General features: G+C 39.9%; 4 protein-coding genes across 11 annotated transcripts in view; 2 read left to right on the top strand and 2 right to left on the bottom strand.

Moving 5' to 3' along the window:
* ttv (exostosin glycosyltransferase 1 ttv) overlaps positions 1-6,798 on the bottom strand; it is a 34,084-nt gene extending 27,286 nt beyond the window's left edge. For 2 of the 4 annotated variants that reach the window (XM_046614922.2, XM_069134773.1), the window contains exon 1: positions 6,550-6,798. The gene's annotated coding sequence lies outside the window, so the exon portion shown is untranslated. Of the gene's footprint in view, positions 1-5,941; positions 6,102-6,491 lie in introns of those variants that run through there. The other 2 variants (XM_046614924.2, XM_046614921.2) reach the window with 2 other exon arrangements.
* Positions 1,628-10,191, top strand: LOC124213542 (sodium channel protein Nach-like). Of its 3 annotated transcripts, none has more exons than XR_006881896.2 (6): positions 1,628-1,868; positions 4,524-4,736; positions 4,847-5,149; positions 6,501-7,085; positions 7,208-7,313; positions 7,403-7,420. XR_006881896.2 is itself a non-coding variant. In XM_046614933.2 (6 exons), the coding sequence occupies exons 1-6, from the start codon at positions 1,708-1,710 to the stop codon at positions 7,537-7,539; spliced, it is 1,509 nt and encodes a 502-aa protein (XP_046470889.1). In that variant the 5' UTR covers positions 1,628-1,707; the 3' UTR covers positions 7,540-10,191. The 3 variants fall into 3 exon arrangements, 2 of the variants coding, with proteins under 2 accessions (XP_046470889.1, XP_046470890.1); XM_046614933.2 differs by having other exon boundaries at positions 7,204-7,313; positions 7,403-10,191; XM_046614934.2 differs by lacking the exon at positions 1,628-1,868 and adding an exon at positions 3,273-3,422 and having other exon boundaries at positions 7,204-7,313; positions 7,403-10,191.
* LOC124213537 (prolyl endopeptidase) lies at positions 8,115-12,600 on the bottom strand. Of its 2 annotated transcripts, none has more exons than XM_046614917.1 (13): positions 12,421-12,600; positions 12,134-12,250; positions 11,765-11,988; positions 11,198-11,385; positions 10,671-10,896; positions 10,317-10,476; positions 10,034-10,234; positions 9,740-9,922; positions 9,538-9,651; positions 9,282-9,430; positions 8,941-9,153; positions 8,504-8,831; positions 8,115-8,380 (listed from the first exon to the last, which is right to left on the bottom strand). In XM_046614917.1, exons 1-13 carry the CDS (start codon positions 12,598-12,600, stop codon positions 8,315-8,317), a joined length of 2,349 nt encoding a protein of 782 aa, XP_046470873.1. In that variant the 3' UTR covers positions 8,115-8,314. The 2 variants fall into 2 exon arrangements, with proteins under 2 accessions (XP_046470873.1, XP_068990873.1); XM_069134772.1 differs by lacking the exon at positions 12,421-12,600 and adding an exon at positions 12,315-12,419.
* A 13-nt stretch (positions 12,601-12,613) lies between these two features.
* On the top strand, positions 12,614-14,656 carry LOC124213549 (TATA-box-binding protein-like). 2 transcript variants are annotated; one of them, XR_006881897.2, is made up of 2 exons: positions 12,614-12,751; positions 14,482-14,656. XR_006881897.2 is itself a non-coding variant. In XM_069134776.1 (2 exons), the coding sequence occupies exons 1-2, from the start codon at positions 13,143-13,145 to the stop codon at positions 14,531-14,533; spliced, it is 543 nt and encodes a 180-aa protein (XP_068990877.1). In that variant the 5' UTR covers positions 12,983-13,142; the 3' UTR covers positions 14,534-14,656. The 2 variants fall into 2 exon arrangements, 1 of the variants encoding a protein (XP_068990877.1); XM_069134776.1 differs by lacking the exon at positions 12,614-12,751 and adding an exon at positions 12,983-13,633.
* Positions 14,657-15,293: the final 637 nt, after the last annotated feature.

Here is a 15,293-nt window from a genome sequence, read left to right as displayed (position 1 = left end):
ACTTTTTTCTTCGTTTTTGGAGCTGAAAATTTTTGGTCTCGGATTCGATTTGTATGACCCTCTCCTGACTAATTGGACCACCGGGAACTCAGAAAACGCAGCGAAAAGAGCGTGGGATCAACAGGAGAGAAATTACGAAGGAAAAAGCACCCGCTGAAAAATGTCGAAAACACAGGTTCTCGTTTTTTGGCTCTAACTTTTAATGCCTTGATCGCAGCGTATTGGGACTGCGCCCAATCGATTTCTTTCGCAAAATTACGTCGGAATAGTGCCAGAAAGAAATTATTGCAGCACTTTTCAAAATCGCGTAAATTTTCGCCAAAAATGCAAAGGGGTTAGCGTTACTTTTTTCTTCATTTTTGGAGCCGAAAATTCTTGGTCTCCGATTCGATTTGTATGACCCCCTCCTGACCAATTGGACCACCAGGAACTCAGAAAACGCAGCGAAAAGAGCGTGGGATCAACAGGAGAGAAATTACGAAGAAAAAAGCGCCCGCTGAAAAATGTCGAAAACACAGGTTCTCGTTTTTCGGCTTTAACTTTTGATGCTTTGATCGCAGCGTATTGGGACTGCGTCCAATCGATTTCTCACGCAAAATTACGTCGGAATAGTGCCATAAGAAATTATTGCAGCACTTTTCAAAATCGCGTAAATTTTCGCCAAAAATGCAAAGGGGTTAGCCTTACTTTTTTCTTTGTTTCTGGAGCTGAAAATTTTTGGACTCGGATTCGATTTGCATGACCCCCTCCTGACTAATCGGACCACCGGGAACTCAGAAAACGCAGCGAAAAGAGCGTGGGATCAACAGGAGAGAAATTACGAAGGAAAAAGCACCCGCTGAAAAATGTCGAAAACATAGGTTCTCGTTTTTCGGCTCTAACTTTTGATGCGTTGATCGCAGCGTATTGGGACTGCGTCCAATCGATTTCCCTCGCATAATTACGTCGGAATAGTGCCAGAAAAGAATTTATCGCAGCACTTTTCAAAATCGCGTAAATTTTCGCCAAAAATGCAAAGGGGTTAGCCTTACTTTTTTCTTCATTTTTGGAGCCGAAAATTTTTGGTCTCGGATTCGATTTGTATGACCCTCACCTGACTAATTGGACCACCGGGAACTCAGAAAACGCAGCGAAAAGAGCGTGGGCTCAACAGGAGAGAAATTACGAAGGAAAAAGCACTAGCTGAAAATTTTCGTCCTAATGGAGTGTGAAAGCTCTGGCTTTGACTCATAGTCTTTAAATTACACACCACTGTCAGCGGTATCGGAATTACCACAAATGCATTTGAGATCGAAGGAGTAGAAACGTTCAACTTGAGCATGCTCAGGTACTACTTTTCATTCTCACGCCTTCATCCCATGTCATATAACATAATTGCCCTTGAATTGCTGGAGTTACGAATCAAGAGTGGATCTTGAGGCGTACGCATATTGCGCATGACTTTTTATATTTGAAACTTGAGAGTGTGAGCTCAGGCTGAAAAACGTACTCACAGTAGAGTCGATAACACACGAAATGGAAAATTTACAAATCATAGCCACGCATACGTCGATATACGCATGTCGCGACGTATTTGCCACATGATAATGAGGCTATTGATTGACCGTAGGCGTCGAGGCGGTGTCCCTACGGAAGAATCGCATTGTGGAAAAACGTGGGATTCGTAGCGTGTTGAAAAGAAAATTTTCACCAATATTCTGGTATACGATGAATAGAATTAAAATATCAAGAGTTCCCCAAGATCTACCTGCTCGACCGAAGCGTATCGGCTACTGGCAAATACTCATTGACGTATACAATGAATTCGCAGCAGAGACAAGTATCCACGGTCTAAAATACACCACGCAAAGAAAATTAAAGACAGACGGGTTCGTATAATTTTACAATACAACTTTTGCTCATTTTTCTTACTTTTTTTCAAATTTAGCCTTGTAGATATAACACATGTTCTCACCTTTTTTATGTTATGCAACTCAGTACAGGTATTCCCAAGGTGAAGCCAAATGATCGTTAAATATTTTATACCACGGATCTGACCTACGTCCGGTAGTTTTTCTTATATCATTTCTCAATCCCACGTTCATCGTTCAACCAGTTGCGTAATCTTTGTATAAGTTATACACACGCGATAGCACAATATCCATAAAACAGTAAATAAATCTAGCATTACTTTGTGCATGTGAGTTTTGCTTTGATTCGTTACGCGTATGAGCACAGCAGCGAAAGTAGAGCTTGATCAAATTTTAGACGGAATGACTGTTGACATCTCGGAACGGCGAGACTTGGTCAAATTTAAAATTACAAATTTTAATCAGTAGAACCCGACCGAGATACAGAAATCTTGGTTCAAACCGTATTTGCAGTTTCTGCAGACGTATTATCATTTGTCGCGATTATTATGTGTATGTATGGCAGTTATTATAGATATATATATATATGTATACGATGGCCGATTGAAGGTCGTTAAAATTGAGGTCGCATGTGCGACAGATATCTAGTGTATAACTGCTACTGGCAATACATATACTCTAATATACATATGCGTATGCGCCCATGATGACGACAAGGAAGCAACGAAGGCAGGTTCTATTCAGGATCAGATGTGTACATTCATTTCATAGGAAACTATACATATTAACTATAATATTCCAGAACTATCGGTACCATAATTGGTAGGGGAGGAGTAACGTAAATATAATAAAAATAACTCACTGAATTGATACGTTAATAGGTTTCTGAATTAATGAGAATCAACTAAATTGTAGAAGATTTGGTCAAGTTGATTTGAATTAATTTGAATTCGTATCAGAATTATCTGTTCACAGGGGGAAAAAAATGAAGTCGAATTAAAAAAAAGTGAATTTGAAATTCACTTGTTATTAAAATAAATTATCGAGAATTACGGTGAAAAAACCTGAAATTCATGAATTGTATTAAATCAAGTCGAATTGTAGAAGTTTATCTGAATTGCAAAAATTAATTCAAAATAAAACAAAAGTCAAGTTGAATTTACACGAATCAATTTAAATGAATTGAACTCAAAAAAATGATATTGTCACTCAAATCTTGAGTTATTTTTCCCTCGGACTTAACGGCTATAATTAGAGGCAGTAGCGGATGCAGCGGCCGATGTTATACCTATACATATACGTATAGATATGTATACAAGCAGACTGCAATTCACCTCCGCCAATCTTTATACGTAGTTGAATACCCAACACTTGACCCTTGTATGGGTTTGCAACGACAGATGTGCCGCTGGGGGTCGAGACTCCATGTGGCAGACAGATTAGACGCAAGCTTGCTGCTTCTTCCCAAGAGTGGGTTCTGTACATGATGTAGGCGGCTGCTGTACGACTGGTACATATCAAGGGAAGAAATGGAACAGCGCTTCGTGTTGCACATCTGCGCGAGTTACAAAAGTTATAACCTTGGAATAAATTAATCGTCGAGTTTTGGTACAGCAGGAACTTGTAAAACTTCACCGTAAATCATAACTGCGTCATAGACGCGCGTGTTTAACAATAAGCGATATCTTGCGATTAGTCACCTGTTCCAGGGACCGAGAACAACAGTCGCGGTGGGTGGGAAGAGAAATCAGTTTTAGTCAATATTTCGCTCAAGTAAATATTCGCGTGACTCATGCGTGTATATATCTTTCGCCGAAAGCTTAAAGCGATATCATCGCTTGAAAGTATTCTATTCTTTGACGAAGAAAACTTATCGCGGAAAACTTTTCATAAAAGGGAAGAAAATATATACGTTACAGGCCAAAGGTGTTATATATACACGAACGATTCGGCAGCGTGTTGTTCTTGGGAAGGTAATAGAAAAACGGTTTCAATGTCACCGTGTTAAACGAACAACGAACTTACGTAACGTACATACAGGGTGAGGAAAAAATACGGAAACCCCTTTCATTCAAAAATAGTGAACCTCGAAGTTTGACTTCAAGATCAACTTTCAAAAGCTAATCAGATCGTCTCGACCAAACCTGACAACTTTTGTGCGAACCATCTTCCGTGAGATGCGGATCCTCAAAACTATCCGAGTCATTGTTACCAACCATACTTTCGGCCTTTATTTGACCCGTAGAGGTCACGTTGACTCTGGACACACATTTAAACGTAAAATTTTGTGCTCTTTGGGGGTTCCCATTTGAAAAATCAGAGACGAACGCAAAATTACTTTGATGATGATGTTCAAAGTTAAATCAAAGGTCACCATTGAATCTTCTTTTCACCGAACACCGCAAGATTTCTAGGGGTTTCCATACTTTTTCCTCACCCTGTACACGTACAGTGTAAGGCTGCAGGTTCTGGCATACGTTAAATCACAACTAGCTGAAAGATAAAAAAGTGATTAATGTCAAGACTCGTGCACATGATAATGCTTGGGATTCTGAAGACGATCAAAATAGACTGAATATGAGTACAAATTATACGTGTTATAGAGCAGACCTCTCGTTGACCCGAACGATTCCTTCTAGCCTTTCTGACCCAACTCGCTTGCTATTGCAACAGGTTTATTTGGCTAACAATCGTGAGCATATCCATAGTATGCGCCGGGCTGTTGTCCAGCCGCTTCTACGAAAGACATCGCGCGGCTAGCATGAGGACGACCGTTGTGAGCACTCAACATCCTGCATGGGACCTTCAATTGCCCGCCGTAACCTTGTGCCACGGCACAATGGCGACGAGACAGAAGTTGGAAAGTTATCTTAACTCGCATGAAACGTGAGTCGCTCCCTCGCTTGTCCCTTTTCTATCATATACTATAACAGTTCCCTGATATCCTCCGCAAGTCTCTCGTTTTACAATAAATTCCTGATGCTATAATATTTCAGATTGAAGCCGAAAGATGTTCCGCGGGAAGAATTGATAAACGCCGTGAGACAAGTGAGGAAGGCGATCGAGCCATCGAATACGTTTCCCAGGGAGCTTGAAGTCATGCAAGAGCTCCTAAACTCGAACGCTCTGCAGATTCACGAATTCCTCGAGAAAGTTGGCCCGAACTGTAGCGAATACCTAATCGTGTGCAAAAGGGCGAATCGCGAAGTGCCCTGCAAAAGCTTAATGTCGCCTTCGCTGACCCCTTACGGGCTATGCTGCTCGTTTAACTACCACCACGCCTCATCCGCCAGGAGAAGGTAAGCTTTACTCAGGTGCGAATTGATAGGAATGACAAGTTCTTATCGCGGCACGTCAAACCTTAACTTATACTAATCGATTAACCATATCTTTGAGACAGCGGACTGCCCGCTAATGGAGCTCAGAATTGACCCTGGATATCGAAAGATTACATTGAACGTGTATGTAATTACTACGGTCAGAAGTGGGGGGACGAGAAATAGGTAGACACGTAAAATACAAAACAGAGTGTAGGACATATTGTGTCCCCTTTGAATGACGTAAATTTGACAAAAAATAAAAAAACGAACACGCGTTAGGAGAGGGAAAGTTGACTGAGCAGAATGATGCTAAACATTATGCAAAATAAGAGAGGAGAGTATACGTAGTGTGATTATTATTACTCAAAGACTCTTACACTCGGATGTAATGACGCAATAGTTTTACTAACTAGGAGCCGTTGACAATCAACTTTAGGAGAGAGACGAACAGAGACAGAGAAAGAGAATACACGTGTAAGTGTGTGGCCGGTGCAACTGGAGAGTGGTGAACGAAACCTAAGAAAGACTTGACGGATTGAATTACGCGGAAAGGCCGGCAACGCGTTACTCGGTTATTAATCTGACGCGTGTTGAATACGTGGTAGAATGTACAAGCATTATTTCGCCGACAAGCTGAACGTGTCCGAAAACGCATCAGAGTTTCGGATTAAAGTTACACTCCGAAGAATTGACTATAAAATTAAAAATTGTTGGAGTAAAGCGGAAGTGTGAGAATTTAAATTAGGATTATAGAAATAAAAAAATACATACCGCTCGGAAATCACATTGATGCCCTGAATTTTCTTTATCGTTGATTCAATGCAGGCTATATTCTGTGAATCGTGAACAACGACTGCAGCAATCGGTCAGCAAGGTCTTTATTTTCTTTCTACGTAGCAGGGCAAAGTTCAAAGAGAAACTCATGGAGCGGACTTGAAAGGAAACCGCAACTCTGATTGCGTATTATTTTAGTATATCGTAACAAGAACAAACAAGAAACGGTGAAGTGTAGCACGACGCGTGGCTAAATAAGTAGTTGCACGGACGGAGTTGATTTCGTTTTGCGAATAGCTGTTATTAGTTACAACGAAGCACGGTATTTCCGTTGACGTAATATATCAAGTAATTATTCCCAAGTATATCGACGTAGTGTAAGATTGTTATAAATAGGGCCCGGATTAATATTTATTTATTTAAATTATTTTCAATCCTGATTTGGTTTTCTACACAAAGTTTGATGTTCGGAGAGATATTTCTGTTTTTCAAGTCTATATTACATGTACATATATTGTAATTTTTAATGCAAATGACGCGAACCAACCGAGCGCAGGTTCGCAGCCGAAGAGTCGAAGGATCAGGAACATCACTCAGTGACTTACGGGGCGCGATTTCTTCTCTCATTCCTGATGAACCCGCTGCAGGAGGATCGACTCTCGTCGGCGTTCTACGGCGACGGAATAAAGGTCCTGATCCACGAGCCCCTAAATTACCCGGGTCCCGCGGCTTTGGAATTCGTCGCGCCGTCGGGCCACGAGACGATCGCCAGCGTGAACGGAAATCGACTAACGAGTAGCAGCGAAGTGCTAAGTATCGGGCAGGATGTTAGAAGATGCGTAATTGTGGACGAGTCTTCGCCCCCTTATCGCAAAAGCAACTGTTACGTGTCGTGCCGCGAGCGCATAATCAGGAACATATGTCGGTGTCAGACCTTCTACTCTTTCACTAACGAGCGGGACTTTAAGTTTTGCAATTTTTCCCACATGATATGCCTGTCGAAGAATATGATCGGCTCCAGCTCTCTGAAGCCCAGCGACCCCGAGTGTCGGTGCATACCGGAATGCGAGGAGACGAGCTACAGCGTAGAGACGACGACGATACCGCTCAACGCCCCGGAGTTCGCTCCTTCTCCATTCTAGTGAGTGGATTAGCATGGTTGCTCATTTGAATTCGCCGCGCGGAAACATAATCACATACCTAGTACACGCCTCATGGGGATATATCAATTTTTTTTTCTCCATCTACAATTCAAACAGCAAGGACGTAAACCGAATCCCAAACGCAACTGCGTTGCACATAACGCTCGCCTCGCAAGTGATGACGCTCCAGCGCAGGGACGTAGTTCAATCTTGGATCAATCTACTTTGTGAGTAACTTACGATAAGGCGAAAGGTCTCACGCCTACGCACGTTCTCTGAACTCTTCAAATTCCTGCCCTGCAATATGCTTTTTCAGCTTCCCTGGGGGGAGTGTTCAGTCTCTTCTTGGGCTGCAGTTTCATTTCGCTGGTTGAGATTTTATACTTCTTCTGTATCTGCTTGCCGAACAAACTGAGAATGAGAAGAAATCGCAATCCAACTACTAAAAGGTAATTTACTAGGATTACTGCATCTGGGTATCTGCGAATACTTTTTTCAAGCCTACTATGCAAGGTAGTATTGTAAGTACAACGAGGATGGAATTCGTGTTATAATCTTACTATCGCCAAGGTACTATTTCTGTTAAGTAATCGCGATGTCCAAACCTAACTTCGAGCTTGCATTAATTATTTTGTAACACCGTCACTTTGAATCAACGTTTCTATCTAATCTAACCAATGCTGGTTCGTCTTTATCTAATTTTGATAGATTCGTAGCACGAAATCAGTATCTGGCACTTAAATCGGTCAGGTACAATCATTTCCTGGAGAATTTATATTTTATTCAATTCCCCAATTATTTCCAAGTATTTCTATGTACCAATAACAATCGCTTTGATATACAGATTGATATACAGAATAATCATTATTTATACATTTCCCGGTATTGATAAATAAAATTTCACGCAGCATGTATCACGTAAACATGTGTAAACATGTTTTTTTTTTTCCTTTCATTGTCTGGAAATATATCTGTGTGAAAACTGGTTGGTATTTCATTGAGGTATAATTATTAGCAATAAAAGAGTGTTGATGGAAAATAATAATTTCATTCTTTCATACAGCAAGTCATCATTTATAAAAGTAGCATAGTACTCCCTTGGTTAACGAGTTACATACGTCATGACCTGTTTCATGATCCTCACCCGTTATTCTTCAGAATCAGTTGTGTAGGTTTAAAGTTTAACGTCAATTAATTCTTTCAATACAATTATGATTTACGCACCGTTTCAAGCTTTGAATTTCAAACCAAGCGCCTGAAGAATGAATGATAAAATGTCCGTGCTTTCTTCGATCTGCAAAAGAGGTATAATTGCATCAAATATTGAGCTAGTTTTCTATTATTATTTAAAATGACAGAGTTGTTTCTTTAATCGATTCCGTACAAATTTGCGTAAATTATAGCATTGTCCACTCACCACCTTGGCTGTTGGTTTGCCACCTCCATGTCCAGCTTTGGTCTCTATTCTAGCTAGAATAGGGTTCTCTTGTTGAGGTAATTTTCCCAACTCATTTTGAAGAGTCGCGATGAGTTTAAGGCTATGCAAAGGTACAACTCTATCGTCATGGTCGGCTGTAAGCAACAAAGTTGCTGGATACTGTTGCTCCTTATTTTTCAAACTGACGTTGTGCAGAGGTGAGTATTTCAACAGATTAGAAAAGTGTTTCTCTTCGTCTGAACTACCATAGTCAGACACCCAAGCATATCCGATGGTAAACTTATGAAAGCGCAGCATATCCATCACTCTGAAAGAAAAAACATATTCGTTCAACGAAAAGCAGCAAAATATTACAAGGGATAAGAAGACGATGACTAGCGAAATGAAATTTTTGGTCACGACAAATTGACTCCTACCCGACTTGAGCGATGGCTGCTCCAAATAGATCTGGTCTCTGATTAATACATGCTGCGACCAATAATCCTCCATTGCTGCCACCTTGAATAATCAGTTTTTTCGATGTTGTGTATCCATTACTGATTAAATACTCAGCTGCAGATTGAAAATCGTCAAACACATTTTGTTTGTTTAGGAATCGACCTCCATTATGCCACTTTTCACCATATTCACTGTAAAATTATACACCATCTATGTATATTGTCACAGGAATCTTACATCCGTTCTTACATGTGTCTCCATATCAGTTGCTGTTGAAATGACAATATTATTCACAAAAAAAAATGTCAAATTGTATTACCCGCCACCTCTGATGTTCGGAATCGCAAGCACTCCGTTCATGTGCTGGACAAATACCAGTCTGGTGACGCTGAAGGTTGGTTGAATGCTAACGTTAAATCCACCGTACCCGTAGAGAAGAGCAGGCATTGAGCCGTCCAATATGGCACCCTGGAATAGATGGTAAGAAGTTTCCCAAAAAATTTTTAAATAATAAATATTTTCGTCAAAAGTAAGAGGAAACTGCAGATATAAATAATCAAGAGGTACTTTATTACCTTTTGCATAACAATGAACATGGGCACTTTAGTTCCATCCTTGCTAGTGTAGAAAACTTGCTTAGTCTGATATAAATCTGGATCAAAGTTTTTCACTTTAATATCACGGTGTATCTGAAAATATCAAGTAAATTTGTACTTGTGAGATAACTTGTCTGTCGTACACGCAATAGACCTGTTAGGATACGACTCGACAGTTCACCTTTGGTTCAGCGTCATCTTTCAGGTCCGTGGTGTATATTATACCAGGGGTGAGAAAACTCGTGAATTGATAAAATATTTCAGAATATTTTTTGTCACCAGAAAAGCCAACTATCGTTCCGACATCAATTGGGAAAGTACGGAGTAGCTGTCCAGTTTCCAAAGAATATAATTGAAGTACGTTCTGCAAATAAATGTAGTGCCCGTTGTAGTTCAGGTCAGAAAAATAAAAGTAGATAAAACTTTACAAACCGAGTCAATAACGTACACGTTTACAATTTCAATGATTTATTACCTTGACATCTTCGATATAGCAAGCGACAAACTTATTACCGTCCACTGCGCTAGCCCAATCCAAAACGTTATGGGGATCTTCTGGCAATAGTTCGCCCCATTTGGACTGCTCCCAATCATGCAGATCAATTGTTATCAGCTTGTAATTGGGAGAATTTTTATTTGTGCGAAAAACAGCTTTGGATCCCAGATTGGTGATGTACTATGACATAAATTTTGACAATACGTATTGTAGATGGAAAAAGACTATCAATCGTATTAGGATCAATTTCCAGTATACCAACTTCGTAATCAGCATCCAGCTTATCCACAACTTTAGTGAGCGGTAGTTTTCCACTGATTTTAGTTCCCGGCTTCAGTTCTGCGAAATACACTAAATTGTCTTTACAATCCTTCAGGGGCATAACAATCAACCAATTTCCACAATCACTTACTTCTGCGCCACTAAGAAAGGAAGGAATATCTGTTAATCATTCGTCGATAAATAATACCAATGGTCAGTGAACCCACTTAGACTTTCTTTACGGTGTACGAAATAAATACTAAGAGCCACACTGTACCAATGAAGCATGTGCGTTAAAAATTTAGGCTTATTTGCTAGTTACATTAAAATTATTGATCTACAAAATTCCCCTCACATTCTCCACAAGGGCTGATCTGGAAATTCAATAACCAAAATATCCTCGGACTGTGGAGTGCCAACGGAGTGGTAATAGAGCTTTTGATGCTCAATGCCTTGAATTTCTGATCCATCAGTTTTTCCTTTCTGTTCAGGATATCGGCAGTAGAAAATACCCTTGTTATCGTGGGTCCAAGCTATTGGTGAAAACTTGACCTTTTCTAAAACTTCCGGGTATTTTTCGCCTGAAGATAATATCGGTCAAAATTAAATTGCACTTGATGCACATTACTCTATGCTATTGTTAAAACTTTCAAACTTCTATTAATCAGATGTAATAAGGAGGTGCGAAGATCAAAATAGAGGAAATAAAACCAGCGTAACCTGTTGAGCAGTGAAAGACAACCTGATAATAAGTATATGCAAAAGTCTGAAGACCCATGTGAAAACCAAAAGGCGTGAAATCTGTTACAACAGCTACTCAACCTGCTGCTACAGCAAAATAATAGTATTTCTTTTAAGAATTGATGAGCTTGTGTACTGTACCCGTGACTGTGTCAATGAAATGGATCGTTTTCCAATCCGAGCCACTGCTTGAAAGCCCGTAAGCAAAGATACCACCATCTTCGCTAAATTTACTACTACTTATAGCAACAGTTCCATCTTGGGACAGAGTATTAGGATCTAAAAATACGCTTGGCTCTGCGTCTATTGAGCTTTGCATGTATAGGACGCTGTAAATGGACAATTTTATTGTCTTACTTATAACATGATCGGTCAGGCAACAACTATAACAATGTGACCTTGCGAGATTCATATTCTGATAAACTGAGATCTAATACTCAAGATCAAGTGTTAAGAAATTACATTTTGTAACGACAAAGTATACAAGTGGCAACGATTGAGCATAGTTTGAATATAAAACAATATTTCATCGGCGAACAATGATTTTTTTCACACAAGAGAAAACAACAATACAAAAAATGACATTAACCAAAGCTAAGTCAACTTAGATAAGATGTTGCATGTATAGTACATATAACTGAGAATTTTTACACATCACGAGTATTTGATACTATAGTTTACAATAAGCATACGCAAACTAAGGCAAACCTCTGATTTTGTAATCCGGTATTTTTGTAGAAGTAATATTTTTCTCCGTGCTTAGCAGGGCAGGAATACTTTGGAAAATCCCAAAGCTGTTTCAAACGATCATGTATATTTTCACGTACTGGACAAGCGTCTAAATATGGCCTTGTTATAGCATTTTGAGCTTCTACGAAGGCTTTAGTCTCCTCCGAGTCTGGATCTTCCAGCCATCTGTACGGATCTACAATCTGTAAAAAAAAATGTTTTCAGTCTGGAAGAAGGTAAGGATAACGGACGTTGAATACTAGTCGTGAAAAGAGGAAGAATCATACGCATGATGGATCAAATAACTACCATTGCACAAGAAAAGTGTAGGGTATTGAAGAACCTAACCTTAGTTCCGTGATAATCGTCGACGATACTTTCGTCACGACGAGCTTCGGGATATGAAAACTTTGTCATGATTTTACAATCACGTCGTTCAGTGTACGATGTAAAGTCAGGTTTCACCTGCCGGTATAAAAATTTCATAAATTTCTGCGTTCTCCTTTAATAAGAAAGTGAGTATTGTTACCACGCAACAGTGGAGCAGCAGTTTTCGATGTTCGAAACTGCTGAAAATAAGGTTAGGTATATCTAACAAGTTACATCTGACAATAGTAAAAATGGTGCTTATGTACCGGCGAATAGAGCCTATCTGTTTTCGCGATATGCAGGGATCGTAAGTGATTCCAGCTAACTAGGGCGGCCTCTGCTCTTCTATTTATAGCTGTACCGATACTACTTTTTATAAAGACTCGTGTACGCGACAATAAACACTTAATCCCATCGGCGGCCGGCAGCTGGAGCGGGGCGACCATCGCGAACGGGAATTAATCACTTTTCGCGTACATCGATGCGCACATACTTATGTGTAGGATATCAGATGAACCGAGCACGGAGTAAAATCTCTGCAATCAGCAATGAGGATCGTATCTTCGTTAATTAAAGCGTATTGCCTCTTGTTCTACAGTACGTGGTACCCTGGTGAAAATTTCAACTACTACGAATTTTTGCAGAAATTGGAACATATTGTTACAAAGGGTGAAATCACCCGTTTTGCCCCCTCTTTAATGATCTAGTAGTCAGCATAGATAAAAGACGTTTATAAACCTCTTATGTCTTTAAAAAGAATAAGGTTGCTGCGCCAACCGATATTATTGTAAAAACAGTCTTGTTTCAGACTTTAAACGAGAAACACGTATCTTGCATTAATGTTATTCACGCTCTTGATTTCTTCGACTTGATAAGTAAACTCGCGGATCCATATTTTATTAACGTAGCGCCTAAAACGTTACATTGGTGTCAGAAGCGGGATCTTGAGTTCTTGTTAATTAAGTCGATTCAGTGCGTGTAATAAACAATGAGTAGTAGTCGTATGACGCGCTCACGTCGAAGAGAAAGTGGAGAAGAATCTTCTCTCATAGAAAATCCGAGGGTTCCAGAAGAAATTTCAACACCTTCTGTGGACCTTCTTTTAACTCCTTCGACGGTCTCTCAACTTGATCTATTAAAGATCTTAACACAACAACAAGAAGCAGCAAGACAACAACAAGAAGTTGCTGCTCAACAACAGCAACAACTAATCCAGCTGCTTCAAGAGCAACAAGAGCAACGGAGGCGAGAAGGGGAGGCTCGAGAGCGTTCAGAAACTAATCTGCAAGACCTTCTTCGGACGACTGTGGCGGCCCTTCAATCCGTTCATCAAATGAGTGGAGTTGGAGGACCGGCTGTTACACCACAGGGTTCTAGAGTCGCTACTCCTGTTCCCTCTCCTGTTCCCTCGCCTGTTCCTGTTCCCGTTGTTCAAGAGATCCGACATCCAGGGCGAATCCAGGATGTTCGAGATTCAAGGTCTGTGCCTTTTACTAGGGGAGTAGTTGAATCCCCAGTTTGTAGAAATAGAGTAAACAATGAGGTTGATTTTTCCGAGCCTCTGTCTCAGGTTCAGCCTCAATACTCTAATTTGAGTCAATTAAATAATTTGAGACTTCCTGGGGTTACTTCTCAGATTAATGAGAAATCCTTTTGTCCTTTGAAACCGCCAATTTTTGATGGAAAGATTCCATGGGCGGAGTATGAACGTCAATTTAATACAATTGCTAAACATAGTCAGTGGGACTCCGCCATGAGGGCCCACAGCCTTGCTTCTTGTCTTCGGACGCCGGCTCTGAATGTTTTAACGGCATTGTCTGAAGAAGAAATTTCCGATTACGAAAAACTTAGTTCTGCACTAAAGTTAAGATACGGAAATGACCACTTGACGAAACTGTACACGGCTCAATTACAGACTAGGAGACAAGGACGAGACGAAGACCTCGCATCTCTTAGCCAGGATATAGAACGGCTTTCACGTGTAGCATTGCCAGATCACGAGCCGTCTCGTAATTTATTAGCGACTCCCCCCGTTGTAACAATATATTATTTTTTACAAAATTGTAAATATGCGTAGTTTTTCGTAAGGAATTGTCAACTTTCGTTAATAGTTCTACCAGCTTGTAGAATTTTTACTGAAAAGGTAGAAATTTTCCTGAAAATCTACAAGTTTTTATGACAAAATATGCATATTTATTATTTTTTACGAAAACAATTTTTTGACGCTAAATGTCCCGATTTCCCTAAAAACACGTAGAAAATCGTTGCAAATGCATACAACTCATAGCGCAGCGAGAAACGTAATTGATATAGTTTTTCACCTACAGGATAACGGCTATGAAACTCACCTCAGACAACACCAATCAACACGAATTTTGAGCATGATCTGAATCAACGCTTCCTCATCACATCGAGGCGAAAACATCAGTAGTAAAACAAAACATGGCAAAAAAAAAAAAAAAAAATCCGAATGAGGATGGGGCGAAACGATACAGAAGAAAAGGCTAGCGGTGATAACGCACTAGCAGTCGGGTACCCGATGATATTCCGTAACACCCCGCGATTATGGTATCCCTCCATTAAATTACAATCTGTTACATTTTGATTGTACCTATACTGTATGCAAAGTTTAGATAAAATCAGGCTGGTGGAAGGGATAAAGTTATACTCCTATACTTGAAAATGATGTATAATTATTATAAAAATCAGCTGCAGAATAGGTAAATCTTTCTTTAAAGGTAGTACGTATGCATGTTTAATACATGTTTAATACTAGCAGCCCGTCGCGCGCGGCTCCGTTCGCTAATATTTTCAAATGCTTATCGTGACAAAATTATTAGACTTTTTGAGCCGAGACGTTGGAAACTCTTGATCATGAATTTCTTCTGTCTGTCAGAGTTCGTTCGGCGTTCGCACAAGTGTGTGATCCTCTTCCGACTTGACTTGCAAATATCGTTATATCGTCAAAAGTATTGATCTCGTTGTGACGACATACAGCCTAAAACCTACCCAAACGTTACACCTACCTACAGAAAAAAAGAATCAAAACTGGTTCACTAACTTTTGGAGTTATAAGCGAACATACGGACAGATAGACATTTTTATTGTATACATATTATATGTAGATAAGAGATGTAGA

Source organism: Neodiprion pinetum, chromosome 3 (genome assembly GCF_021155775.2).
Source record: "Neodiprion pinetum isolate iyNeoPine1 chromosome 3, iyNeoPine1.2, whole genome shotgun sequence".
NCBI lineage: Eukaryota > Metazoa > Arthropoda > Insecta > Hymenoptera > Diprionidae > Neodiprion > Neodiprion pinetum.
Note: the sequence above shows the minus strand (reverse complement) of the source record. Positions and strands in the feature narration are given on the sequence as shown.

What these genes read in the sequence shown, in the direction of transcription:
- LOC124213542 (XM_046614933.2), top strand. Translation starts at nt 1,708, where the DNA reads ATGAATAGAATTAAAATATCAAGAGTTCCCCAAGATCTACCTGCTCGA. An exon ending in TATCTTAACTCGCATGAAAC is followed by an intron (nt 4,737 to 4,846) that starts GTGAGTCGCTCC and finishes ATAATATTTCAG; the next exon opens with ATTGAAGCCGAAAGATGTTC. An exon ending in TTCGCTCCTTCTCCATTCTA is followed by an intron (nt 7,086 to 7,203) that starts GTGAGTGGATTA and finishes CAATTCAAACAG; the next exon opens with CAAGGACGTAAACCGAATCC.
- LOC124213537 (XM_046614917.1), bottom strand. Translation starts at nt 12,600, where the DNA reads ATGGTCGCCCCGCTCCAGCTGCCGGCCGCCGATGGGATTAAGTGTTTA. An exon ending in CAGATAGGCTCTATTCGCCG is followed by an intron (nt 12,251 to 12,420) that starts GTACATAAGCAC and finishes TTATACCGGCAG; the next exon opens with GTGAAACCTGACTTTACATC. An exon ending in CCGAACATCAGAGGTGGCGG is followed by an intron (nt 9,154 to 9,281) that starts GTAATACAATTT and finishes ATAATTTTACAG; the next exon opens with TGAATATGGTGAAAAGTGGC.
- LOC124213549 (XM_069134776.1), top strand. Translation starts at nt 13,143, where the DNA reads ATGAGTAGTAGTCGTATGACGCGCTCACGTCGAAGAGAAAGTGGAGAA. An exon ending in CAGGATGTTCGAGATTCAAG is followed by an intron (nt 13,634 to 14,481) that starts GTCTGTGCCTTT and finishes TTTCACCTACAG; the next exon opens with GATAACGGCTATGAAACTCA.